General features: G+C 43.8%; 4 protein-coding genes across 4 annotated transcripts; 2 read left to right on the top strand and 2 right to left on the bottom strand.

Moving 5' to 3' along the window:
* The first annotated feature begins 2695 nt into the window (after positions 1–2695).
* LOC144708776 (RmlC-type cupin) lies at positions 2696–4586 on the top strand. The gene is made up of 3 exons (XM_078582215.1): positions 2696–3146; positions 4090–4214; positions 4295–4586. Exons 1-3 carry the CDS (start codon positions 2765–2767, stop codon positions 4496–4498), a joined length of 711 nt encoding a protein of 236 aa, XP_078438341.1. The 5' UTR covers positions 2696–2764; the 3' UTR covers positions 4499–4586.
* A 1647-nt stretch (positions 4587–6233) lies between these two features.
* On the top strand, positions 6234–8221 carry CAM3 (calmodulin 3). The gene is made up of 2 exons (XM_078582223.1): positions 6234–6434; positions 7577–8221. The coding sequence occupies exons 1-2, from the start codon at positions 6359–6361 to the stop codon at positions 7948–7950; spliced, it is 450 nt and encodes a 149-aa protein (XP_078438349.1). The 5' UTR covers positions 6234–6358; the 3' UTR covers positions 7951–8221.
* Positions 8222–8998: 777 nt separating this feature from the next.
* On the bottom strand, positions 8999–11233 carry UBC22 (ubiquitin-conjugating enzyme 22). Its single transcript, XM_078582211.1, has 7 exons — positions 11136–11233; positions 10741–10789; positions 10508–10652; positions 10331–10408; positions 9735–9847; positions 9555–9658; positions 8999–9448 (listed from the first exon to the last, which is right to left on the bottom strand). Exons 2-7 carry the CDS (start codon positions 10741–10743, stop codon positions 9121–9123), a joined length of 771 nt encoding a protein of 256 aa, XP_078438337.1. The 5' UTR covers positions 10744–10789; positions 11136–11233; the 3' UTR covers positions 8999–9120.
* Positions 11234–12721: 1488 nt separating this feature from the next.
* On the bottom strand, positions 12722–14846 carry LOC144708762 (pentatricopeptide repeat-containing protein At5g46460, mitochondrial-like). The gene is made up of 2 exons (XM_078582204.1): positions 13587–14846; positions 12722–13520 (listed from the first exon to the last, which is right to left on the bottom strand). Exons 1-2 carry the CDS (start codon positions 14655–14657, stop codon positions 13008–13010), a joined length of 1584 nt encoding a protein of 527 aa, XP_078438330.1. The 5' UTR covers positions 14658–14846; the 3' UTR covers positions 12722–13007.
* Between the last annotated feature and the right edge of the window lie 12885 nt (positions 14847–27731).

Below are 27731 nucleotides of genomic sequence, written 5' to 3'. Positions count from 1 at the left end.
TATCATTCTTCCTATTCTTCCCACCCTTCGGGCCTTTATTTGCCTTGTTCTTTGCCCTAATATCATCACATCATCCCTCCCAGTATTAGCCTTGTAATTAAGGTGCACAGATGCAGACAAACGGTTGATAATATCATCGTTAGTAATTGAAATTATTCAATAAAAATATATTTAACCGTACTTAAGAATATTTAGTTAGTGATGAGTACGGATCGTCTCCTCAGAGAATGATGACTAAGGATTTAATAGAGTAGGCGAGATAGTAATATCGAGTACTATGTTGTATATAGCTATAATTCAACTTAAATTAGCGAGAAAAGAGGAAGTGAACGTAGAATTATGTGTAACGATATGCGGATGAGATAGAGAGTGCGAAGAATACGATAGTGACTGAATGTAAGAACCGTGTGATGGAAATGATATAGACGAGATAGGGGTTACGTAAGGGAGTGAAAGAATAGTGAAAAGAAAATGAGAAACCCTAATTAAGCTTATGATGGTGTCGAGAAAATAGCAATGTAAGGCGAAGAGATTTACCTTAAATCCTTAAGTTCCGCTAACATTACGACCATTTGCGAGTGCCGGTAAGCTCCCCCTCTTCTCCAATGCTTCTCCCCATGCACCCAGGACACCAAGAACACACTTGATGGATCTCAAAACTCACTATCTTTCAGTCAGCCCACACAAGTATAAAGCAAGTCCAAGCAGGGTATGGATGAAAAGAGGAGGGGGGGACAAAGCAGTGCTGAAAATTTCAACTCAATCGGAGTTGTATATCAAAAGATATGGCCGTTTGAAGTTGGAGCAATCCAATCCCTTGATTTTTTCTCTCCTCCTCATCCTCTCTGGCGCTTCCTCGTTTTCTGTTTCGGTTGAACTGTCAAATCACTTGAAATCTATGTCTTCTCGTCTTTCCCGCGCATGCTTTCACGAGTAGCTACGTGTACACGTGGAAAGAAAAAGACAATAGATAATAATACTATTATTTTAATCTCTCTTATTATTCTCGTAGGTGATGTGGCATCGCGTCAGCGTGAGCCACGTCAGCGACAGTCCAATAAAACCCCACATCGTCTGCGTCACATGTACACGTGAAAATCAATAAACTGCTGGGCGACGTGGCGCAACGGCATGGCACCACGCGTACATGTGGCACCCACGTGTACGCGTGGCGCCCACGTGTACACGTGGCGCCATGCCGTTGCGCCACGTCGCCCAGCAGTCTATTGATTTTCAAGGAGAGAGAGAAGAAACATGTTTTTTGTCTTTTTGCTTCCTCAGTCAATGCGTGCATTTTTTTGCAAAAAAGGAGGCCTTTTGTTTGTTTTGTCCACGTCATCCATGCGCAGAAAAAGTCAAATTCGTTAGTAAAAGGCCATTATGGCATCACTTTTTGTGATGTCATAATGGCGTAGCCAACTGATTGGCTGACGTCAATCATTAACGGAGTTAATAATTGGTTGTCGCCAATCATTCTCTGTAGTTTTAATTCATTGCGTTTGACGAATCGAACAGCAACACGTGGCAGTGCGAAACAAAGACTTTAAATATCTTCTAAAATTCATATAAAATAAAATAAAACACAGAAAATACATATAAATATATATTTCGACTTAGATAAATCACATCTTTCCAATTTTAATGTCAAAAATTCCAATAAAATCATATTTTATCTCCGAAAACTATATTCTTTCGTAATCTATTGTCATAAAAATCCCTAAAAATATATAAAATGCAGAAAATTCAGAATATCATCTTAAAAATAGATTTTATCATATTAAGTGTGATAACATGCAAATAAGTAATATAATGGAAGTAAACATGTAAATATGATCAGACAGGGTACTAAAAATGCATGTTTTCAACAGTTTTTTTCTTCTCGGGACGAAATACCATCCCATCTAGGGCCTCAAATGTTGGACAATACAGAAATTTGTCCGCCAGATGAGGGATGAGATAATTTATCATTTCGGGGAGAAAAAACCATCCTGTCACAGGCATTGGACCAGGATGCAGGTGGAATGTACTCAATTTGCCTCTTATGATTTTCTTATGAAAATTTACAACTTCTATGAATTGGAAAGTCTATCCTTTTCCATTCTGGATGTCATACAGAATTAGAATCGTCCCAACTGGAAGGTTCCCTGACGGTAAAGTTTTTTGCCGAGACGATTTTGGACTACCCCAAGAAAATTAGCACTGGAACGGACGAAAACCGTTCCAAGCAGTACAGCGTGCCCGTCCCAGACGATTGCGCACTAGACTTGCCCTCCACCCCTTGTTCATCCCCCTATTAGTATCATTATCCATAAACCCATAACATCATCCGTCTCGTCTTCTTCCTCGTTCGTTATCCCTTATTCGTCATTCCCCATCCGTCATCCGTCATCAGTCATCCTATCGGTGTTAGTCCCATCATCCGTCACGCTGTAGGTGTTAGATCAGTCATCCATCATCATATCGGCGGTAGTCTCGTCATCCGTACCGGCATCTTATCTACGTTAGTTCCGTCATCCACATCCGTCATCCGTCATCCTACCGGATTAGTTCCGTCCGTCATCGTCATCCGTCATCCTGCCGGGATTAGTTCCGTCGTCCGTAATCGAGCACGTCAGCAATTCGTCATCTTATTCGTTCCGTCATCTGTTCAGCTCTATAAATACTCGGTAGGAGTTGCTTCAACTGTTCTAGGAGTAAATTTGGAGGAAATCGCAAAGGGAATTTTCTCTTGAACTGCGGTTGGGAAGATCGTCGATTTGGAGTAATGGCGAATCCGAGGAGAATCAGCGTCGTCCAGCTCCAGAACGTCGCCGGGGAGCAAGCAATGCCGCCATTGCAGATTTCAGCGCCTTCTCGGATCTCCTCTGCGATGTTGTTCTTGAAAAAGCCCCAAGCTTTTCCCTTCCTTCTCTCCCTCTTCGTCCTACTTACCTGGGTCTCGCTCAGATTCCATCATCCTCGGCCTGGTTACGTTTCTCCCTTTGCTACTGATTCATCTTCTCTGATGTCTTCCCATTCGGGCTCAGTTGACTTGGCTGCCAACTTGGTTCGGTTCAGTTCGGTTGAATTTCCTTCTCAGTTCTTCAAGGATAAGCGGGGGTGGCTGGTCGACCCTGTCTCTGCTGCCAAGGCTGCCGGTCTCGCTGGTGCTTTGATTCTATCTCAGTTGCTTTTGTTCCCAATTTTGTCCGATTCTATTCAATTGGGTGATTAATAATTCGTGTTTCTTCCGCATAACTTTTGTTCAAAGTCCCATCAAATTCTGTGTTTATGTCCTATTTTTTCGCATTAATCCTTCAGCTGAAGACACCATAATTAATCGTGTGAAATTCGCAGCCAAATTTGGTCTCGTCTTTTCAAATTAGGGATAAATTAATATATTATTCCCCAGTAATCCTCCAATTAAGGACACCTGAATTCATCATGTTACATTGTTAACCATTTTTTTCGAGTCTCTTCAAATGGTTCATTAAATCCTATTTTTTACACATTAATCTTCCAGTTGAAGACATTAGAATGTATCGCGTTTCATCGTTACCCATTTTCGGTCGAGTCTCTTCAAATGGATGATTTATTGCTATTTTTTCCACATCAGTCCTCCACTTTAAGATACCATCATTAATCCTACTATATCTTTACCCATTTCCTTTTTATTCTCTTCAAAGTGGGTGATTAATTCCTATTTTTTACACATTAATCCTCTAGTTGAAGATACCAGAATAAATCCTGTTACATTTTTGTTCTATTCTCTTCAAATTGGTGATTACTTGCAATGTTTCCCACATTAATCCTCCGGGTTTAAGATACAATCATTAATCCGACTACATTTTTACCCGTTTCTTTTCGATTCTCATCAAATTGGTGATTAATTTATGGCTTTTATCCCCATGAGTCCTCCAGTTGAAGACACCTGAAATAATACTGTTAGATTTTCACGAAATATTGTTCGATCCGCTACAAAATAGGAATCAATTCCTATTTTTTTCCTCATCAATTCTCCCCTTGAAGACACCAGAATTCTTGATCAAACTCTTTATTTTCAAATTCTGTTATCAGCTCATCTTCTTACCTTGGAGAGTTGGCTTGCAGAGGGAGCAAGGCCTTGCGCTTCTGTTCACGTAGGCGAAATTCGCCCTGGGAGGATGAGAGGAAACCACAGGCACAGGGGTTGCAACGAGACTTTTATTTTCTGGGGTGCAACCACAAAATTCAGAGTAAGATTATGATCTGAATATTAACATTCCATGATTTTTCTTTATTCTGATTTGGGAATATTCGTCCCCAAATCGTGCAGTTGGAGAACCCTAGATTGGAAAGAGGGTATGCTGAAGTTTCTATTGGGGTTGATGAGGTGGCCATTGCTGTGAGCCCTAGCGGAATAGCCCATGCCATAATTAACATTGATTCCCTAAGAACAACCTTCTTCCTGGGCTGCCTGGACAGTTTGATCAGTTACAATGATTCTACCACGGATTTTAGGGTTTGGAAAGATCTTTGATCAGTGCATGAAAATGATTTTGCCCGTGTAAATAAACCATTCATTTTCTTTTCTTTTTTACTTTTTTAAGAAAGGTTGCTTGTGCCCATATTGTTCTGATCATCAAGGAACAAGATTCCATCATTGATTTTAGGGTCTGGGAAGATCTTTGATCCATGCGTGAAAATCTGCCATTCTGCTTTAATAAACCATTAATCTCCTATTAACTTTTTAAAGCAAGGATCTTTTGCCCTGATCTTTCTGATCATTCCTCGGAGTTCCTTCTTCATGTATCTTTCTCTCCTATTCTACCTATATCTATCTTCATCTATTTGTCCTCTTCTCTCTCTCTCTCTGTTTCTAACCATCTCTATCTCTCTCTCCAAACGTTTCTCTCTCATTCTACCAATCTATATCTCTCTCTTGTTCTATCCATCTTTATCTCTCTCTCTCCCCTTAACGTCTCTATCATTTTACCCATCTAAATATCTCTTCTTGCAACATCTCTCTCATTCTGCCCATCTATATTTCTTTGGCCTTTCAAACGTCTCTCTCTCATTCTACCCATCTCTATTTCTCTCTCCCCCTAAACGTCTCTCTCTCACTCTGCCCATCTATATCTCTCTCTCCGGGCTTCTCTCTTTCTCTCATTCTACCCATCTCTATTTCTCTCTGCCCCCAAAGAAGCTCTCTCACTCTGCCCATCTATATATATATATATATATATATATATATATATATATATATATATATCTCCAGGCTTCTCTCTTTCTCTTATTCTAACTATCTTTATTTCTCTCTCCCCCCATCAAACGTCTCTCTCTCATTCTACCTATCTCTCTCTCTATCTCATTCTACACATCTCTATCTCTCCCTCATTCTACCCATCTCTATCTTTCTATCTATCTATCTTTCTCATTTTATCCATTTCTATCTCTCTATCTATCTATCTGTCTATCTATCTATCTATCTATCTCATTCTACCCATCTCTATTTCTCTCTCTCACATTATACACATCTCTGTCTCTCTCACATTCTACCCATCTCTATCTCTCACTCTATCTATCTATCTATCTTTCTCATTATATCCATCTCTGTCTCTCTCTATCTATCTATCTGTCTCACTCATTCTACCCATCTCTATCTCTCACTCTATCTATCTATCTATCTTTCTCATTATATCCATCTCTGTCTCTCTCTATCTATCTATCTGTCTCACTCATTCTGCCCATCTCTATCTCTCACTCTATCTTATCTATGTATCTATCTTTCTCATTATATCCATCTCTATCTCTCTCTATCTATCTCTCTCATTCTAGCCATCTCTATCTCTCTCTCATTCTATCCATCTCTATCTATCTATATCTCTCTCATTCTAGCCATCTCTATCTCTCTCTTATTGTACTCATCTCCATCTCTCGCTTATTCTACCCATCTTTATCTCTCTCCCCCCAAACGTCTCTCTCTCTTATTCTACCCTCTCTATCTCTCTCTCTCCAAACGTTTCTCTCTCATTCTACCCTTCTCTATCCCCTATCTCTCTCTCTCTCTATAAATTTCTATCCACAAATCTCTCTCTCTCTATAAATTTCTATCCACAAATCTCTCTCTCCAAAAATCTCGCCCAAAACCCTCTCGAAGCCTCTATCTCCCATCCCTTTCCCAAATCAGTCGAAGGGTATTTATGTAAATGAGGTTCTTCCCAATGGCTAACGGTCCCGAGTGTCTGGTGGGGTCTCTCTCCACTTTTATAATAACCGCCTGCACAACAAAAGAAGCGATTTTTATTCCCATTCATCTCCCCGATTCCTTCGCCGATCGTCGAGATCGATCTCCGTCCCCCAAATTTCTCGCATTTTTTCTTCCTTGATCCATCAGGCCATGGCGGATCAGCTCACCGACGATCAGATCTCCGAGTTCAAGGAGGCCTTCAGCTTGTTCGACAAAGATGGGGACGGTCAGATCCCTCTAACCCTTCTCCCCGCGTTTTCGTTCTTCCCCTTATGAGATTTGATCTTGTCCTTGATTTTAGATCTTGGGTTTTTCTGATTTCCTTTCGTGCGTCTGACTCGTATTAAAACTTGGGTTTTATGGGGATTGGCTTGTTGGTTTAACTTGGTTTCTCGTGAAGAGTTCTTTTGATGTATTTATTCAGACCATAACCCGTTTTCCCTTTTGTGGAGACGAGATGATTACATCTGCTAGCGAATCATTCTTTTGGTCTCGGTGTTTTCGTCTTGTTTTGGGGAAATCAATGATATATTGTTCTGTGTTGATTCAACTTTGTTGTGATGAAATTTCTTATATGCGATGAATACGTCAAGTTTTCCGCGCGCTGTAGTTGAACATCTCTTCGTTAGTGATGAGCGTGTTTATGGGATCTTCAGGGAGAGAAAGTGTTGTCATTGAATTTATGTACCGAAGGTAATATTTTCGTTTGTATGCAAAAATTATTTTTAAAAGTTATTTTAAAAGATCAAGGACTTGTCAAGAACATTAGTGTTTTCTGAACATTAGTGTCAATTCCAATTTCTGAAAGAGCATAAAACGACCTCGAGCTTCCTACTTATTTGCCGTTAATCGAAAGGAACCTTTTTTCTTCGTCTTTGATTTTCGAACATATCGAATCCATTATACCGACAACCGTCCTTTTGCTTATGATCCATTTTCTTAGATCAAATCCGTGCGTTTAGGGCACTCTTTTGATCGTTAAATTCAAACGGCAATAGGATTCTAAAATTCCTTAAAAGAATTTTTTTAAGATGAAGAGAATAACAAATCTTTTTTTTTTTAAAGAAGAGAATAATAAATCTTATATTTCCAAAAATGTCGTTATGAGGAATTTGATGTAGAGATAACAAAGCAGGATACAGTGAAAACAGAAACTAGAAACTAGAATTGCGTGATTTTCTGCAACAATTTTTTTCCAAACGATATTCTGTGACTCATTTGTTTTTGAAAGAAGATATCTTGTGACTTGTTGTTGGATTAAAGATTGGAAATTGGAATTGCAATTTTCCGAGTTTTTCTTTTGTTCATAGGTTGGGATTACTGTAATTTATATCTAATTGAATCAACATATGAATGATTGGGGAGCAGGTTGCATCACAACCAAGGAATTGTGCACCGTGATGCGGTCTCTGGGACAGAGCCCAACCGAGGCAGAGCTCCAAGACATGATCAACGAGGTCGATGCTGACGGCAACGGAACTATCGACTTCCCCGAGTTCCTCAACCTGATGGCCAGGAAGATGAAGGACACAGGCTCTGAGGAAGAGCTCAAGGAAGCCTTCCGTGTCTTTGACAAGGACCAGAACGGCTTCATCTCTGCCGCCGAGCTCCGCCACGTCATGACCAACCTCGGCGAGAAGCTCACCGACGAGGAAGTTGACGAGATGATCCGGGAGGCTGATGTCGACGGCGATGGGCAGATCAACTATGACGAGTTCGTCAAGGTCATGATGGCCAAGTAAGGAAGAAATTTGCAGTTTTTTGCCTGGTATTCCAGTATTTTGAGGTGGCTCGAGTTCTTTTCTTTCTTCTCTTATTAAATAAATTCTATTTGAACTTGAATTATGAAGAGGAAATTACATCAAGTCTCATTGAAGAAAAAATGTGGCGTATATTGTCAAAGTTTGGTTTTCATGGTTGTAAAAGATATTTTCCATCAGATCTCATTTCAGCCTGATGGATTTTCCATCAGATCGCATTTCAGCTCAGAACCTGGAATATTTTTTTGTCTTAGTTTGTTTCCACGGGTTGCAAGAGAATCCATCAAATTTCAGTTCTGGAGAAACGTGGCATAATTTGACTTGTATGACAATAAGAGTTAAGTTTTCATGGGCTTGAAGGTGTATATTTTTCCAGTGTTTTAAATAACTATATTTTTAACATAGAAGACTCCTATATTGATAAATAATTTTTATATATAGCGAATGGATGTTTTTTCCCGGGCGTCAACCAGGTTGCTAACCATCGACGGCCGCGCAAGTAAATATTGATTTTATAAACGACAGTGAATTTCTTCAGAAAATAATAATAATATGAATCAAAATGTCATTTACTGATCCTAATTGAACTAGGCTAAATAAGATGAAATTCGTCCGAACTCGATTTCTCAAAGAGATTATCTCAGTATTTTTTGCTGCAGAATCCCGAATTGTCAAATAACATGACGGATAGAATGGATCACCAAATTCTATTACGTAAAAAACTATTTGAACTTGTATCAAAAAGAGGAAATTCCATCAGATCTCAACTGTCCCATTTTTTTGGCGACAGATTTAATAATTTTTGGAGTAAATTTTGCACAATAAACTGACAGAATAATATTTTTCCGATGAAATAGAACATAATCTCCTCAGAATGGACCAATTGTCTCTTTGATTAAAACCACTCAGTTTTGGACCAAAAAAAGAGGAAAGAAATTCCACCGGATCTCAACTGTCCAACTTTGATTTTGCTGGGCTTGTCCAACTTTGATTTCCTAAATATTTCAAATAAATATTTGACTCTATAAACTGACAGAATAAATCAATTCCACCGGATCTCAACTGTCCAACTTTGATTTTGCTGGGCTTGTCCAACTTTGATTTCCTAAATATTTCAAATAAATATTTGACTCTATAAACTGCCATAATAAATCATAATCTCTTCAGACTTTTCTTCCGGGCATCAACCAGCTTCTTGCTGACCACAGCTGGCATCTTCCGTTCAGCAGCGGTGCCGCCGCCCGCTGGGCAAGTCGCCTCGCCGGCAGCTGCCGCCGCATTTCCAGCATCATTCTTCTCCGAGGCGGCGTCGGTGGCGCCAGGCTTCGCAATGTTGAGTGGAGAGAGTGGCGGCGCCGACGCCGTGACGGCGGGTTCCAATGGTTTCTGCAGGTCCACGTTAATGACAGTGGTGGACTCAGACATGGCCGGCGTCTTCGCCTTTGGCTTTGGTCTCAGCGCATGTATCCCAGTGTACAACCTGCATGCCGAAAGAGATCATTTTGGCATAGGATCATGATCATCATCATCAGAATTCCTTGCAAATTGACAACGGAGATCGAGCCGGGGCACGTGGCGGCGCTGACCTGGCATGCCTGGAGTACTCTTCGTAATTCTCTAGGAGCATCTTGCCGGCTTGCTCGTTGAGAGCCGACTCAGGAAAGGGCTCAATCAAGAGGCATCTCACTACCTGCGTTGAATCTGGGTTCAGCAAAACAATACATTATGGGGGTATATTGTGATTAATTAGCGTGTAAAAGGCTCACAATTAATACATGCCGCAGGCCCAGACTAGGGTTCCAGTCCTTCTTCAGCGTGTTGACACAGATTTCCCCGTTTGTGGCAATGTTTGGGTGGAAGATCTTCGTCACAAAGTAGCCTGGCAGATGGATAAAAATATATGTAGATGTGCTTTTATTCACATATAATTTTTAAGATCTTCCTCCGCGTGTTGCCTTAAAAAACTCGAAATACATGTAGATGTGTTGTCATTTACATGCGTTTTTTTAAGTTTGTCCACATGTGTTACATGGGTTTCCTTAAAAACTCGAAATCCCCAATAAAAATACATAGAGTTTTGTTAAGAACTTCAGCGTGTTGCCTAAAAAAACTGGAAATCCCCAATAAAAATACGTGTCGATGTGTTTTTATTGACATGTGTTTCTAAGATCTTCTTTAGCATGTTGCCTTCAACAATTCCAAATCTCAAATAAAAATACATGTAGATGTGGGTTTTTTTTTCATGAGTTTTTTAAGACCTTAGCGTGTCGACATAGAAAACTCGAAATCCCCCAAAAAATACACTAAGATCTTCTTCAGCCAGTTGCCTTAAAAAACTCGAAATCCCAATAAAAATACATACCCTTGGGAGGTGATTGAGGGAAATCGCGGGATAACAACAGCTTCATTCGAAAGATGCCATTTTCGTACGGGGTACCAGCTGCAAGGAATGAAGATTTAGCGAATGGTTTTAAATTTAAGTTTAAATAAATTGTTTAAAAAGAATAGTTATTATAAGCTTAGAAAGATTCAAACCAACCCGGGCCCTCAATATCAGCAAAAATCGTGGAGAAATCGTCTTCATTCACCGTCACCTTGATTCCCTCCGGCGGAGATTCGTCGAGATTCTTCAGCTCTTTCGCCAGCTGCCTGATCACATTGGGTGGCAGATTTTCGTTTGTTGCCTGCCACGAAAATCAACAATAATTCAATGACGACAAAAACTAGGGCAGAGCAAATCACTTAAAAATAAAGAAAATTAAGGTTACTCACCATGAACCCAGTAGCTTGTCAGATAACCGATTGCCTTCTCTCTCGTCTCCTGCCAGAAATTCAAAACAGAAATCCAATTTCCTCTCAGATAATGGACAAGAAATGCACTTCCGAATATTACACGAACAAATTCTAAATGCAAATTTGCGAAGAGAATTCTAGATCTGTACTAAAACGCGATCAAAGAACTCAATGCGCACTAAAACGCGAAATGGGAATACCAAATTGAAATCCGCCCGAAGCATCAAAGAAAAGAAGAGCGAGAAGATGTTGACTTGAATTGAAGAAGGGAAAAAAATCAAGACAAAAACCCGAACAACGCTTGCCCGCAATCAAAAAACCCACTAAAGATCGATCAAACTCCAAGAAGATGAACGCGCAATCAAAGAACATACCTCCTCTACAACGATCTCCGAAGCTCAGAGAGAGAGAGAGAGAGAGTTAGAGAGAGAAAGTCGCGTGGAAGCAGCGCGACCATTTAAAGAAACGACGAGAGATCTGAATCATGTGAGATATCTGGCATCGGGTCCATCGGAGCTACACCATATGAACGGCTCGATTACGTTGATCTTGGGGAGTTCATTGGATGGACGGTTCAGATGAGCCAAAAGGAGAGAGAAACTCTGCGATACGCGGTAACAAGATATAGCCGTTGTGGACTGGACCCCGCATTTCTAACCAGGGTTAAGTCGACCCAGGTGACCGTTGGAGCCTTAAAAGTATTTGAGCCCAAAATATTTCACACTACAGTCCATCCAGGGGAGAGAGAAAGAAAGAGAGAGAGAGAAGTGAGCAACAAGAGGATATATATATATATATAAGAGAGACGAGCAGAGAGAGAGATAGGAGAGATGAGCAGCGTGAGAGAGATGAGCAACAAGATATATATATATATATGAGAGACGAGCAGTGAGAGAGAGATGAGGAACAAGAGAGAGAGAGAGAGATAGGAGAGATGAGTAGCGCAAGAGAGATGGGCAACAAGAGATGAGCAACAAGAGAGAGAGAGATATAAGAGAGATGAGCAGCGCGAGAGAGATGAGCAACAAGAAAGAGATATATATATATATATATATATATATATATCAGAGAGAGAGAGATAGGAGAGATGAACAGCATGAGAGAGATGAGCAACAATATATATATATATATATGAGAGATGAGCTGCAACAGAGACGAGAAATGAAAGAGAGATGATAGAGAAAGAGATGAGAGACGACGGATATAGAGCCACAGAGGGATGAGAGAGACAGAAAATGTGAGAGAGAGAGAGAGAGAAAATCTAACAAGAACCACCCCAGAATGGCACAATCGCGGCAGCGTGCAGGGTGGATGCTCAGCGGGCTGCATGAAGTGTGGTTCAAAATATGAACTGTACCAGGCAATGCATGTGATTAGACAGCTCTTGAATCCAAAAATTTCCCCCTACTGTTCCTCCAGGGGCTCAAATGCTCAATATCTATATTTAAATATTTATTTACCAGTATCCCACAAAAATGCATTATCCAGAGCTTCTCTTGATTGGCAGGCTGAGGAGTACAAATTTGAAACCAAAGCATAGACCGTGATATTCTGAGGATCGAGATCATCTACCATGCATTCAGTCCACTTGTCAATATCCATCTGGTGCATGAGCTTAGAAGAGCCATACAAACATTGGGTTTGTAGAGAAATGTTCCTAATGAAACAGAGACTGTACGCATGATATTGAATCTGCATCCACAGAATGGCGCGGCTATGGTTCCTGATCGTCCTGGACGTGGATGATGGATGGGACGGGACAAATTTCGTCCCAATCCGACGTCCAGAGTAAGTTTCAGGACAAAGGACAGGACGGTTTTTCGTCTAACGATAAAAAAACCGTCCCGTCCAATCTTGCCAGGATGAAATTTCGTCCCGGACGAAAAAAACCCATTTTCTGTTTTTAATATATTAATATGGATTTTCCTAAGTTTTAAGGGAAATATGGAGGAGAAAGATCGCAAATAAACATATGTACAATTAATTCTGAGCTCAGTCAGTTTGCACGGGCGACAAAATACAGGGACCTTGATGCAAATTGTCATAGCGAGGCCACGTGGCGAGATCTCAACCATCGGATGTGAATCCGGCGGTTTTTCGTCCACATCTGTCCGTCCATCGTCTGAGACCTCCGGACGGACGGTTTTTTTCGTCTGCGTCCCTGAATAATAGGCGTGGCCTATGTTTTGCTGTCAAAATTGTACAATTCCGCAAGCCAATGCACTCAAATCAAGTTCTTGGTAATATCATCTTTCTCTTTTAAGTCCAATCCAGCTGAAACCGGGGTTTTTCTCCACCCCACTTCGCACCATGGCCGTTCTCGTCTCCATAACCTTATCCCATTTGCCAGCCGAGGCATACAAATTTGACAGCAAAACATAGGCCGCGCTATTCTGAGGATCTAGATCGAAAATCACATGCGCAGCCCGCTCAGCAATCTCCATTTCAGCCCACCCGCAGGAGCTTAAAAGAGCCAGCCAAACGGCGGCATTCGGTTGCAGAGACATGCTCCTGATGAACTCCTCCACCTCCCCAAACCGCCCCGTCTTGCAGAGTAGATCCACCATGCACACATAATGCTCGATCGATGGTCTCAAAGACTTATCTTCCCTCAACTTCCTGAACAAGATCCTTCCTTCCTCAAAATTCCTCAAATGGCTGCACGCGGCGAGAAGCCCGACATATGTGATCTCATCCGGGCTGACGAGGGCCGCCTCCATGTCTCTGAAAACTCCAATTGCGGATCGGCCCCGGCCATTCTGCACACAGCCAGTGATAAGAGAATTCCATGATACTAGATTCTTCTGAGGCATGCAGTCGAACACCTTCTTCGCATCGTCCATCTCTCCACACTTGGAGTACACAGCAATGAGAGAATTGCCAACAAAGATGTCAAAGTCGAGCCCGGCTTTGACTGTGCCGCCGTGGATCGCCTTCCCCTCCTCGAGGCCTTCGAATCTGCAACAAGAATTCAAGGCGCTGGTCAACGTTGACTGGTTGGGGCTTACCCCTGCCATGATCATCATCTTGAGCAGAGACAGAGCTTCACTGTGTCTACAATTGGAGCTGTAACCAGACAACAGCGCAGTCCAAACGACTAAAGACTTGTGCAGAGACTCAGAGAAAGCTCTCTGCGCGTCGTCGACGAGCCCGCAGGCGGAGTAGAACGTGATCAGCGAAGAACAGACGAAGCAATCGTGCTGGTAATTGAACTTAACCGCCAGAGACTGAACCTGGGTGCCGAATTCGGCATCCGGAACGCGCGAGCACGCTGCGAGGACCGAAGCGAAGGTGCTGGACGTGGGTTTCTCTCCAGAAAAATGCATTCTTTGGAAGAGATCAAGGGCTGCTTTGCTCTCCTTGTTCTGATCTAGACCTCCAATCATGGCCGTCCAAGTGATCACATTTCGGCTTGGCATTTGATCGAACAGTGATCTGGCTTCCAAGGGTCTGCCATTGGAGAAGAACCCAGAGATCATGGAATTGAAGGCGGCGATGTCTCTGTGCGGCATTTCTTCGAACAGTTCATGGGCTTGCTTGATGAATCCATGGCGAGCCAACCCATCTAGCATGGTAGTCCAGGAAATTACGTTCTTTTGTGGGATTTGGTGGAAGAAGCGAAGGGCGAGGGGTAGATCGTTGCAGTTTAAGCAACCCTTTACAATGGAGTTCCAGGCGACTATGTCCGGGTTGGGAATTTCCTTGAATAATTGAAGGGTTTTGCTCAGGTTGCCGGTGCGAGAAAGCGCGGTGAGGACGATGGTGAAGTGTTGGGGGTCGGGTTGTGGGGTGATTCTCTTGAGAGCTTGCTGGGCTTCGGTAATCTTGTTGTTTCTGACGAGGCGCAGTAGAACGGAGCTCCATGAAGATGGGTTTTTGCAGGACGATGGCTTCATTCTGATTGTTCTCAGAGAGGGACTTTTCCGAAGAACCCATCTTCGTCTCGTTGGTAGAGAGATAGAGGGCTCTCGTCAGGTCTCATTTACGCCTTTCCTCGGCGCCTGTTGATCGTCTTCTTTTGGTCATGTTCTCATGTGATGGAGATGTTCTCTCTCACAAATAGTCCACAGTCAAGAAGAAGAAGAGTTCCTATTCTTTATGTTTATGTTTATGCTGGGTAAGTATAGTTTTTGTTGAACTCCATGCTAGGGCTTGGAGGAAGGAGAGGAAATGAATTCCTTAACTAGAATGTACATTAGGAGGGGTATATATACCCTAGGAGAGAGAGAGGAGAGAATATGAGTTAGTGATAAGTGAGGGAGCCTAGTGGGTTTATAGAACATGACCCACTAGGAGAGGCCTCTCACTAACAGCCCCCCGCAAGCGAGGTATGGATGTCATCCATGCCAAGCTTGGAGGTAGCACGAACAAGGAGAGGATTTGATAATCCCTTTGTGAGAACATCGGCCGCCTGGTCGGATGACGGCACGAAAGACAAGTCGAACAAGCCCTCGTCCATCCGCTCCTTGAAGAAGTAGCGGTTGATCTCCATGTGCTTGATGCGACCCGTCTGGCCCGGATTTTGAGCCAAGGCAATAGCCGATTTGTTGTCACAATAAAAGTGGATCGGACGGGTGTACTCGGCGAAGTTCGCGGAGCACCCGTGAATCCACCGAGCCTCGAGGCCCCATCCGCAAGTGCCCGGTATTCTGCCTCTGCACTCGAGCGTGAGACACGATCCTGCTTGCTGCTTTTCCAGCTCACAAGGCCCCGAAGACAAAGATGCAAAGACCGGTGGTAGACCGGTAGTCCTGATCGAGCCTGCATAGTCAGCGTCTGTATATACCTTCTGATCGGCTCTGAGCTCGGGGAAGAGTAAACCCTTCCCGGGACAGCCCTTCGTGCACGCGAGCACCGGTGAGCTGCCTGACGATGAATCTCATGCGGAGCATGCATGAACTGGCGAGAAGGCTAAGCATAGCTGATGTCGGACGCGTGTGGGTCGGATAAGTTTCCCCACCAACTGCTGATATTGATGGGTGCTGACCGGCGGAGAGTCACCGGCGCCCAACTTGACGTTGGGGTCGATGGGGTCTTCACGAGCACAATCGGTCATACCCCGTCAAAGTTAGCAGGTCCACCGTATATTTCTGCTGGCTGATGAAGATACCACGAGCCGAGTAGGCCACCTCGAGCCCCAAGAAGTACCGAGCTGACCAAGGGCCTTGATCTCGAACTCGCGGGCAAGGGAGCGGTGAGGCGTGAAGCTTCGGCGATGTCCGACCCGGTGATCAGGATGTCGTCCACATAAACGACCAGGATAGCGACCCGGCCGGGCCGTGACGGAAGAAGAGAGTGGCTTCCCCATTGCTCGGTGTACCCGCCGGCGCGCATGACGGAGCTGAAGCGGCGAACCACATCGCGGTGACTGCTTCCAGTCCATACAAGGACTTCCGCGGCGTGACGGTCCCGAGGCCCGAGAGGGTAGCCCGGAGGATGATGCATGTAGACCTCCTCGGTAAGATCGCCATGAAGGAAGGCATTCTTAACGTCGAACTGGCGAATCAACCACCCATGATGAGCGGCCAGCGCCAGAGGAGGCGGGCGGTGTCCATCTTCGCGACGGAGAAAACGTCTCAAGTAGTCGACGCCGTAAGACTGAGTGAAGCCACGAGCCACGAGCCGCGATTTGCGGAGTTCCAAGGAGCCATCGGCGTTGTGCTTGGGGTGTGAACCCACTTGCAAGAGGCGGCCGTCTTCGGGTGGGAGAGGAACCACATCCCACGTGTGGTTTTGAGCAAAGCGCGCATCTCCTCATCCATCGCCGCTTTCCAATGAGGACAAGCGATAGCATCGGTTAAGCGGCGTGGAGCGAAGACAGAGTCGATGCGGGTCAAAAACAGGCGGTAGGAGTACTCAACCTGGCGAAGGAGCGATAGTGAGAGAGGGTAAAGAGTGCGGGTGCTGGCGGACCCCTTTACGCAGCGATAGGCAAGTCAGAGTCATCGTCAGCAGGAGAAGAAGACGACTTCGAAATGGCTGGCGGAAGAGAGGAAGGCGAGGACTCAGCAGACGGGAGGGAGCGGAAGCAGGAGGCGAGGATTCGGGAGGAAGATAATGGAGTAGGCGCAATGGGTGAGGAAGGAAGGCCGACCGGTGGAGGAGAAGAAGAGGAGGGTGGAACGACTGTGGGAGGAGAGGCACGGTGGGAGGAAAGGGAGCAGCGGGCTCCAGAACCAGATCCGGCTCCAAGGGGCGGAGGAGATGTGGGAGAGAAGAAGGGTTGAAATTCAGAGAAGGTGACATTGGCGGAGACGAAAAACCGGCGAGAAGAGGGATGAAAGCATTTATATCCTTTCTGAGCGAAGAGTAGCCAACAAAGACGCATTTGGCGCCCGGGCATCCAGCCGGCAGGGAGGCGTCGTGTCATGAACATAGGCCGTGCAGCCAAAGACGCGGGAAGAAGGTGAGTGCGGAGCTGCGCGGCGAAAGGCAGCCGACAACCGGTCAAGCGGAGGGCTGAACTGGAGGGTCGGGGTGGGCAGCCGGTTGATGAGATGAGTACTCGTCGAGCGGCTTCCCCCAATAAGTCCACGGGGCGTGGTAGTCCAGCGAGAGTGCGGGCGGTCGGCGTGACATACCCAATACGCCGCTCGGCAAGGCCATTCTGCTCGGGCGTCGCCACGCAAGACGTCGTGGAGAATCCATGGGCGGTGAAATACGAGGTCAACTCCTGGTTGACGTAGTCCGCGCATTGTCGGACCGGAACCGCTGAATAGTCCGGCCAAACTGAGTCTGAAGCATGGTGCGAAGGCTTGAACAGTCGAGAGGCGGCGCTCTTGGGCGGCAACAAGTAGGTCCACGTGTAACGGGTGGCCTCATCAACAAAGATCAAGAACCACGGTGTCCCTTCAGGCTGGCCTGTCGCGACGGACCCCATACATCGCTATGAATGCGATATAAGGGAACATCAACGTGAGAAGTCGACGGAGGAAGGAGGCCGGCGATGCCGCCAGTTTGCATGCATCACAAACAACAGAAGAGGTCAAGCCAGTACACAATGTCGGAAAAGTCTTTTCAAAACATGGAAAGACGGATGCCCGAGCCGCTGGTGAGTGAGTAGAAGCCGCTGCCGGCGCTGGTCCTCGGATCAACAAGCACCGCCGCTGCAGTCCCCGACCGCCCCTCTCGTCCAACAGCAGAGGCCATCCGAGCGCCTAATTCGCAAAGTCTTCCCCACCTTGTCAGTCAAAAGATCCCATCAGACTGAATGTGGAACGAGCAATGGACCGCATCGGCGAGTCGCGGTGACATAAGTAAGGTCTGAAGGGACGGAACATGAAGGGCGTTGTGAATGATACCAAGGCCATCCACATGGATCGACCCGATACCAGTCACGCCGGTCGTCCCCACCGCGTGTGGACAGCTCGACCACCAAGGTGCCGCTCGTAGGACAGAAACCGGTGGTTGAAGCGGGGTCATATGCTCTGTGGCCCGTATCAAGCACCCAGGTGGTATCCAAAGCGAAGGGAGCTTGGAGGGCCGAGTGTCCACAATACCACTGATCTGACTTGGGAAGGAAGAACGCACGAAGTCACTGAAGTGAGCCACGGTAGGCTGCGAAGAAGACCCGGTCTGCGGGGCAGCCAGTGGGAGCCGAGGCAGGCAAGTTCGGCGATCGCTGGTCATTAGTCATGGATGGATGGCTGGAGCTAGAGGGTGACGGGGCCGGTGCCTGGGCAAGATGGGCTCTGGCTGCGGGACCGGCGAGGCGGCGAGGCAGGAGCTGATGACGACGAGGCGACCTCCGGATCCGGTACTGTCAAAAATTTCTTGATGCACCGGGCCTCAAGATGATTCGACTTGCCGTAGTAGAGCAAACCACCGGTGCCCGAGAGCGAAGAAGGCTTGGGCAGCAAGGGAGGTTGCTCCGTAGGGCGACAGAGGGCAGCACTCTCGCCGGGGACTCGGCAGGCAGGTCCAGCGGCGGGCGTTGGCGGCGAAGGCTGTTTTCAACCTCCGTCAACTCCTTAACCAGACCATCGAAGTCCGGAAGAGGAGTGCGGGAGTGAAGAGCCGGCGCCTGACATCCGCATATTCCGGATTCAGCTTGTCGAGAAATGACATGTAGCGGAGCTTGAGAGCATGGCGGCGGTCGACGCAATTCGGATCCCCACCGGCATGTAATAGTCCACCTTGCGCCACAGGCTTGGTGGGCAAGGCTATAGTCCATAATGGACATGGTGCCATGTCGGAGTACACTCGCCCGCTCGGCCAAAGTAAAGATCTTCCAGTCATCAGCATCATGCCCGCAGCAGCGACGGGCGTGCTCCCAGATCTCCGCGGAGTCGTCGGTGGAGGAACTTGTCATAGACCTCCCGAGAGAGTGTGAGTCAAGAGCCGAGTGGGACGGCATCGCTCGGCACTCCAGGCCGGGAAATGCGGGTCCGTGACGGGAGGCTGGCAGGTGAGATGTTTCTGGAGCAGACGGCGCGCAGAGTGTACTCGATGAACTTCAGCCACGACATCAAGTTCGGAGCACTGAGGCGGCAGTTATCCGGGCCGGAGGAGAGGAGCACCGATTTTCGGCGGCGGAGTTCGGGCAAAGTCAGCCGCGGTGAAATCTGCTTGGGTTGACGTCGGGGCGGTGGATGTAGACGGATCACTGCCCATGCTGGAGGTAGTCGACATGACGGCAAACAGCAGCAGCGGCAGCGAACGAAGAACCGAACACGGTCCGAACACGGGAGCGATTGCTTGCGCGGCGGCTTGCGGCGGCGCTCGTCGGGCGCTGCTCGCGGCGCTGCTCGCGGCGGCTGCTGCGGCGGCGGCTGCGCTGCGCACGCGCCGCTCGCGGGCGGCTGCTCGCGGGCGGCTGCTTGCGGGCGGCGGCTTGCGGGCGGCGGCGCTCGCGGGCGGCTGCTTGCGTGCGAGCAAGGAGAAGATTGAGAGGGTGATGGTGAAGAAGAAGAAGAAGAAGAAGAAGAAGAAGAAGAAGCCCGCACACAGGCTTAGGGCTAGAGATGGGGATCAAGAGCTTGGCTCTGATACCATGTTGAACTCCATGCTAGGGCTTGGAGGAAGGAGAGGAAATGAATTCCTTAACTAGAATGTACATGAGGAGGGGTATATATACCCTAGGAGAGAGAGAGGAGAGAATATGAGTTAGTGATAAGTGAGGGAGCCTAGTGGGTTTATAGAACATGACCCACTAGGAGAGGCCTCTCACTAACAGTTTTACCCAACATTAAAATTCAACTTTAACTTTAAATCTAAGGGAAAATAATTAAACTATTCTTATAGCCATAAATGTTATAAAGAAGTGTGGATTCTGCTTATTTTTTTGTTCATTAATTTTATGGAGGGTTGTATTTTGGACTGCTCTGCTCGAGGCCGACTGGATGAGAACAATAAATTAAAGTAGAAAGATAAATACATTCACAATAAAACATAAAACTAAATACCCAAAGATAATATGGATAGAATCTTTAACTCAAATCAACCAAATCCCATAACAAACATTAAAAAAGTTTACTTTGGTGGGAGAGATCTAATCTACACCGATATTGTAATAAATTTAGGTCATATTATTTCCTACGATGTACATAGTCCAAGAGCAAGTAAAGCTACAAATGATTTCCTTATTACTTGAAATATAAAATCATGGCGGCCAAAGACAATTTTTGAAGTTTAAATTTAGTGGAGAAGGAACAATGTGTGCTCCAACATAGCAGCAAGTAAACTAAGGGGATTGTATTGTTAAGATAGGATCATCCATCCTTAGTAAAAGAGGAGAAAACTCGAAGAAGATGATGTAGTGAAGTCCTTGGCTAGAGTAACGAGGATATTAGAAAATCATACCTAATTAGAAAGATCAATTTTTTTATAGTTGACCATGCCCAATGACAATCTAAGAGTGTCCAACAAATGAGGAACTATTGTACACAATGAGGGAAACAGTAGATGAACTATTTTGTACCTTTTGGAACATGTACCATAGCTTGGTACCTCGCGTATTGATACGTTAGAGCAAACTTTCTTCCTTCTCCATTAATTTTAAAACTTTATAATTGATGGAAATATATGAGGCGAGCAATCCAATCATGGATTTCGCATCTCATTTTATGCACATTAATAAAATTTATTCATCATGGTACATGTGCGGTGCTTAAAATGTAGTCCATGAATACATTACCATACTTTATGAATTATTACAAGATAGTAATATAAAGATCACTAGTGTCTAAGCATGTTGTCAGGGGTATTTGCCTTCTTTTCCCTCCTCCCCGTAACTCTTCTCCATTCTCGATGTGGTCGAGATGAGATAAGGACGACAAGCTCTTTTCACGCTCCTTCGTCGTCATTGTGTTGTTTCAACCACATCGTGAATAGAGAAAAGATATGGGTTTAAGGTAAAAGGAGAAGTCCCCTAAACACTTCTGGCTTGGGTGAATTTCATTCAAGGTATTCCCCTATTACTACTAAATGAATGTTTATCATGAGAACTCCTAAAATTTAAGTGTATCTAATGATGGATATTATGTGGATGTCAAGCTAAATCACACCACTAGATTTATTTAAGTTCATTTAATAAAATATTCCGTTCATGGTTATTAGAATGTGATGTTTATAATGAAGTCCATGAATACGTGCAATGACATAGTGAATCATGATGATATCATGGTATAAAGATCACTAGTATTTAAACATATATTCTAAATATTCCTACTCATACAATGAATATAGATTATCAGGTGGTTATTAGTGTGGTGACACTAAAGACAGACAGTGGATGCTCTTTGGAGAAAGAGTTCGCTGAATTCATTTGTTTGAATCCCTGAATGGTATTATACCCAAACGTCAATCGGGGTGATTTGTGTCGTGGTTGTATAAGTGATCCACTAACCTAAGATGTCGTGAATGGACGAATACATTTTGACTATGACTTAAAAGCCTCTAATGATGGGATTCAAATGAGTCATAGGTCAGGTGTAGTAAGAAGCTCACAGAGGTGATTGAGTGTTCAAGACGAGATCATTTGCCCTCGGTATAAGAGGAGATTGACTCAAGGAAGACGATGCAGAAAATTCTTGGCCAGGGTAGTGAGGATATTGGAGAAGTAATTATCTGATGATTCCCGTTACACATTCTTACGAATCGAATGACAGATTAGGGTTTGATGATCAACCCTAAGTCGTTGGAGAGTCTCGCGTAGATGATGGATTATACATACATGGTAACCAATGATAATAAAGGTTCCATGAGAGAGTTCACATACTATTTAGTATCTTCTAGAGCATGAGGTGTAGCTTGGCACCCCATGGGCTGGAAACTTAACCTATCAATTGGGTTAAATTGATTCTTAGTTAATTAATGCATATGTTGATATAGTTAATTAATAAGGTCGATCAATAATTTTTATTGGGACACTCAAGTTATTAACTAGAATGATACATAGGCCTAGAGGGTCACACACATAAGATCATATGGGCATTGACGAATATATTTTACTTTGTGGGATTTTGAGAAAACTTAAGTAAAAAATAAATAAGGAATGTGCACTCATTTCAAGCACCCAGGCTAACCATAATTGAGATCCCCCTTTCTCCACTATGATATCTTCTCCACTTAACCAAGGAGAGTGTCTTCATGAAGAGTTGAAGAATAAGAGATGGAGATCTTGGGTTGACCATCGAGTTCGGGTGGTCTTCCCTCTTTTCATTTTTAAAAAAAAAGAAGAGGTGGAGATCCAAGTGTCATGTGATCACGTGGATGATGGAAATATATGTGGCCGTCAAGCCAATCACACATTCCACATCTCGTTCCATATTCATTAATAGAGCATATTCATTATAGTGCACGTGTGATGCGTATAATGAAGTCCATGAATACATGATCGGACTTAGTGAATTATGATGAGATCGTAATGCGGAGATCACTAGTCTTTAAGCATGTGTTTTAAACTTTCCTATTCGAAGGATACGCGAGAAGGACATCAAAGTATCCGGATAGAATAGCACTATCTAGCCTCAATCATATGATAAGTATGGCCGGTCCCGTAGCCATTAGTGCGGCAACACTAAGGATAGATAATGGGTGCTCTTTAGTGGAAAGAATTCACTGAATTGATCCGTACGAATCCCTGAATGGTATTATACCGAACTGTCAATCAGGTTGATTCACATCACGGTTGTGTAAGTGGTCCTTAGACCTGAGACACCAAAGGCGTCTTGTGGACGGACGGTTGTACTTTGGCTATGGCCAACGAGTCTCTAATCTTGGGATTCTAAACGGTCTTAGTTCGGGTGCATCAAGAAGTACACGAAGGCGATTGAGTGGTCAAGATGGGATCGTCCACCCTCGGTATAAGAGGTGACAGCTCAAGGAAGATGATGCGATGAAGTCCTTGGCCAAGGCAGTGAAATATTGGAGAAGAGTTCTCCGAAGATTTCCAAATGCATCAGTACTAACTCGGATGACCGATTAGGGTTTGATAGCTGACCATACCCTAAGTCGTCCAAGGAGCGTCAAGTGGATGAGGGATTATACATACACGGTAAACGATGATGAACATGTTCCATGAGTGAGTCGATACACACTCCTTTGTATCTTCTAGGACACGAGGTGTAGCTTGGCACCCCACGTGTCAGAGTCTCGACCTATCAATTGGGTTAAATCGATCCGACATTAATTAATCTATATGATGATATAGTTAATTAATTTGGAAGGCCAATAAAGGTTATTGGGCCACTGGAGTCGTTAACTAGACTGATACATGGGCCTAGAGGGTCACACGCAAATGGTCTTTTGGACGTTGGAAGATATACTTAAGTTTTGGGGGTTTTTATGAAAAATACCCACTTAGTATAAATAAGAGAAGGCCCTGAACGAAATTCACCCAGGCCAGAATTGTTCAGGGGCCTTTCTCCTTCTTCTCCACTCTCCCCACACCCCCTCTCCATCCCTGATGTGATCAGGATGACGTAAGGGCGCCGATGGAGAATGAACGGGGCTCGTCAACGAGAAGGAGGAGATCCGACACGCCGAGGACCGCGTGTATACGTCTAGAGGCTGCACACTTGAGCAGCTCGACTCGTCTCACTCCGGGATCGAAGAAATCACGAATTAGATTCGTGCAAGGTACTTTGTTTTAATGGTTTTTGTCTATGTCGTTCGATTCGCAAAGAAACTTCCGCTGCGCATCATTTTGTATTGTTCATCCATCTCAAGGCCCCTAGAACCCAATAGTGGACACTTCTAGAAGCCGGACACGTGAACGAATTTAGAATGATCTCAATGAGAGCTGGTCAAGGGTCAAACAAATTCCCCATAAGGTACATGTGATGTGTGATTTTATAGATTGATTGAGAATTGATTCACGCTTTTCGCATCGTGGAAGCTATATTTTCTAAGGTTGAACCAAGGCACCGAACCAAACATCTACCGATGTCCAAAATACCATTTGCTTTTGACCCTCTAGGTTATGTATCAGTCTAGTTGACGACGCAACTAACCCAATTACTTTTGTTGACCATCTAAATTAGTTAACTATATTATAATATATATTAGTTTAGGATCAATGTAACCCAATCGAAAGGTCAAGTCTCCAGCTTGTGGAGTGCCAAGCTACATCTCTTTTTCTAGAAGACCAAAAGGAGTGCATATCGACTAACAAATGGAACATGTCTGTCATTGGTTACCGTGTATGTATAGTCCCTACTCCACACTCTGCCCATAGGATGACTTAGGGTATGGTCAACTATCAAACCCTAATTTGTCATCCGAGTTAGTACTAATGTGTTCAGAAATCATCTTAGAACTCTTATCTGATATTTCACTACCTTGCCCAAAGACTTCATTGCATCGTCTTTGAGTTGTCTTCTCTTATACTGAGGGTGGAAGATCACATCTTGAAACCTCAATCATCTTCATGAAATTCTCGATGCACCCAAACTAAGACTATTAGGAATCCCTGATGGATATTATGTGACCGTCAAGCCAATCACACTACCATGTATATTTAAGTTCATTGAATAAAATATTTACATTCATTATTATTTTGTGTGATGTTTATACTGAAGTCCAAGAATACATGCAATGACTTGGTGAATTATGATGAGATTATAATACAGTTATCACCAGTCTTTAAACATGTATTCTAAATATTCCTATTCGAGGATAGTCGAGACAGACATAGAATTATCCGAATAGAATAGCACTAGCTGAGCCTACTTATTCGATAAGTATAGTTGATCCTATGGCTGTTAGTGTGGCGATACTAAGGACAGATAGTGGGTGCTCTTTGGAGAAAGAGTTCACTGAATTGATCCGTATGAATCCCTGATTGGTATTATACCTAAACGCCAATCATGTTGATTCAAGTCACGGTTGTATAAGTGATCCACTGACCTAAGACATCAAGGACATCTCGTGAGTGGACGACTACATTTTGACTATGACATACGAGCCTCTAATCATGGGATTCAAATAAGTTATTGATTGGATGTAGTAAGAAGCTTACAGAGATGATTGAGTGGTCAAGATGGGATCATGCGCCCTCGATATAAGAGGAGATTGACTCGAAGAAGATGACGCAGGAAAATCCCTGGCTAGGGTAGTGAGGATATTGGATAAGGCATTCTCCAATGATCCACGTTACGCATCAATACTAATCGAATGACGGATTAGGGTTTGACGATAAACCATGCTCTAAGTCGTTCGAGAGTCTCGCGCGGATGATGGATTATACATATGCGGTAACCGATGACGGTAAAGGTTCCATGAGAGAGTTTGAGAATACTCGGTATCTTCTAGAGCACGAGGTGTAGCTTGGCACCCCACGGGGCTGGAAACTTAACTTGTCGATTGGGTTAAATCGATCGTTATTTAATTAATCTATATGTTGATATAGTTAATTAATAAGGTTGGTCAATAAATATTATCGGGCCATTTAAGTTATTAACTAGAACGATACATGGGTCTAGAGGGTCACACGCACAAGGCCATAAGGGCATTGGTGTATATATTTTTCTTTGGAGGGTTTTTGAGAAAAACCTTAAGTGAAATATAAAGAGGAGACGGGGTCTTATTTTAAGCACCCATGCAAGGCTCATTTAAGAGCCCCTCCCCTCTCCACTCTCTTCTACACTCATCCAAGGAAGAGTGTCTTCATGGTGAGGACATCTTGAAGATTCTCAAGAAGAAGTGAAGAAGAGGGCGTGGAGATCCAAGCGTCGAGTGATCGCGTGGATACTTCTATAGGCCGGACGCGTGAATGGCTTCAAAATGATCTCAGAGCGGCAAAGTTAAGGGTGGAATGAGTTCCCCAAAAGGTACTACAAATGTTTTGTTTTATAGATCGATTGAGAATTGATCGACCACAGTTCCACACCCATGGAACACATTTTTTCATGGATGAACCAAAGCACAGAACCCAACAATCCCATGATTAGAGACTCGTAGGTCATAGTCAAAGCACAATTGTCTATCCACAAGAGATCTTTGGTGCCTCAAGTCGAATGACCACTTACAGAGTTGTAAGATGAAACAACCTGATTGACAATTTGATATAATACCATTCAGGGATTCATACATATCAATTAAGTGAACCATTTTTACTAAAGAGCATCCACTATCTATCTTTAGTGTCTATACACAATTTGTTACAAGGCCGGCGATACTCCGTCATGTGTGAGGCCACATAATGTTATTCTACATGGATACTTTAATGTTCTTCTCTAGTATCATTTGAAAATGAATATTTAGAACACATGCTTAAAGACTAGTGACCTTCATATTATGATATCATAATAATTCACTAAACCTAATCATGTATTTGTGGACTTCATTATAAGCATCACATGGGCACTATAATGAATAGATTGTATTAATGGACATAGAATGTATGATTGGCTTGTCGTCCACATATATTTCTATTAGAATAAGTGTGAAAGGAGCTTGTTAAGTGGAAGGATGAAATTCAATTTGTCAAGGATTGCGTCGATATGTGCAGAGGTTGCACACATGAACAGCTCGACACTTCTCACTTCAGGATCCAGGAAATCACATATGCAATATGTGCCCATGTTATTTGTTCCATATTTTGTTAATGTTGTTATGATTCCATTTCAAATCTTTTTATGTGGACCATTCTTAGTTTTTCATCCAGATCAAGGCCCAATATTCCAAAAATAAATCCCAATCCCATCTAGTTTGTTAGATATCATTGGTGGAAGTCAGAGCAATATGGGCCTTCATTTTCTCTCTCCTCATTGTGGGTCTCCAAAGTGGTATGCAATCTTTAGATTTCCTTTAGATTACATGCTACTATCTACACTCTTCTGCATTTTACAGTCATACCCTTAACATATTTTCTCAATTTTAGCATAAGTTCCCAACGATATTTAGAGGCTGAAATTTTCAGCCTTTGAATATCGTGCCTAGTAAGAATATGCCTCGAGAAAGTGAGAATACTAAATAAGAAAGGAATTCAACACATTAATTGCACTTTCTTGGCTTCGTTAAATGCTTGCTGCCGTGTGTGGTTGCCTTTTAAACATATTGGTGTGGCAGTTAGAAAAAACCCACTTTTCTCCTCCTTGTGAGAATGCATTTCATTTAAAAAAATGTGCATTTTTGTTGGCCAACAACAATCATTGGTTCCAAGCTAAGTAAATCAGATTGCAATGCATGGTGAGGAAGGTTTCATTAAATAAAATCCATTTTTAATCCTAGATTATTAAATAACTCAAATAATGTATTTTCTAACTTATCACAACTATTATCTTTAAGAGTTTAAAGTCAATATATTCCATAAAAAGACAAAAGATCCAAAATTATATTTTTGAGTTATAGCATTATCCTTTATGATATTAATGTTAGAACTTTCATTAAAATCAAGAAAAATGAAACTCAACTCAAAAAATGTAATAATTTATTTTAACATTTTATGACATTCATTGAGGATCATTCAAAGGGCAAAAAGAACATAAAATCCATGTAATTATTATTTAAAAGGGCATGTGATTTAT

This window comes from Wolffia australiana, chromosome 1 (genome assembly GCF_029677425.1).
Source record: "Wolffia australiana isolate 7733 chromosome 1, ASM2967742v1".
Classification (NCBI taxonomy): domain Eukaryota; kingdom Viridiplantae; phylum Streptophyta; class Magnoliopsida; order Alismatales; family Araceae; genus Wolffia; species Wolffia australiana.
Note: the sequence above shows the minus strand (reverse complement) of the source record. Positions and strands in the feature narration are given on the sequence as shown.

Bases quoted from the DNA above. Each gene is read 5' to 3' on its own strand.
- CAM3 (XM_078582223.1), top strand. From the start codon at position 6,359: ATGGCGGATCAGCTCACCGACGATCAGATCTCCGAGTTCAAGGAGGCC. The intron at 6,435-7,576 runs GTCAGATCCCTC...ATTGGGGAGCAG, and splicing joins GTTCGACAAAGATGGGGACG to GTTGCATCACAACCAAGGAA.
- LOC144708762 (XM_078582204.1), bottom strand. From the start codon at position 14,657: ATGAAGCCATCGTCCTGCAAAAACCCATCTTCATGGAGCTCCGTTCTA. The intron at 13,521-13,586 runs GTGTTCGACTGC...GGCTGTGTGCAG, and splicing joins AGATGGACGATGCGAAGAAG to AATGGCCGGGGCCGATCCGC.
- LOC144708776 (XM_078582215.1), top strand. From the start codon at position 2,765: ATGGCGAATCCGAGGAGAATCAGCGTCGTCCAGCTCCAGAACGTCGCC. The intron at 3,147-4,089 runs GTGCTTTGATTC...GTTGGCTTGCAG, and splicing joins CAAGGCTGCCGGTCTCGCTG to AGGGAGCAAGGCCTTGCGCT. The intron at 4,215-4,294 runs GTAAGATTATGA...CAAATCGTGCAG, and splicing joins GTGCAACCACAAAATTCAGA to TTGGAGAACCCTAGATTGGA.
- UBC22 (XM_078582211.1), bottom strand. The intron at 10,409-10,507 runs GTTGGTTTGAAT...CATTCCTTGCAG, and splicing joins TGCTGATATTGAGGGCCCGG to CTGGTACCCCGTACGAAAAT. The intron at 9,659-9,734 runs GTGAGCCTTTTA...GATTCAACGCAG, and splicing joins GCCTGCGGCATGTATTAATT to GTAGTGAGATGCCTCTTGAT.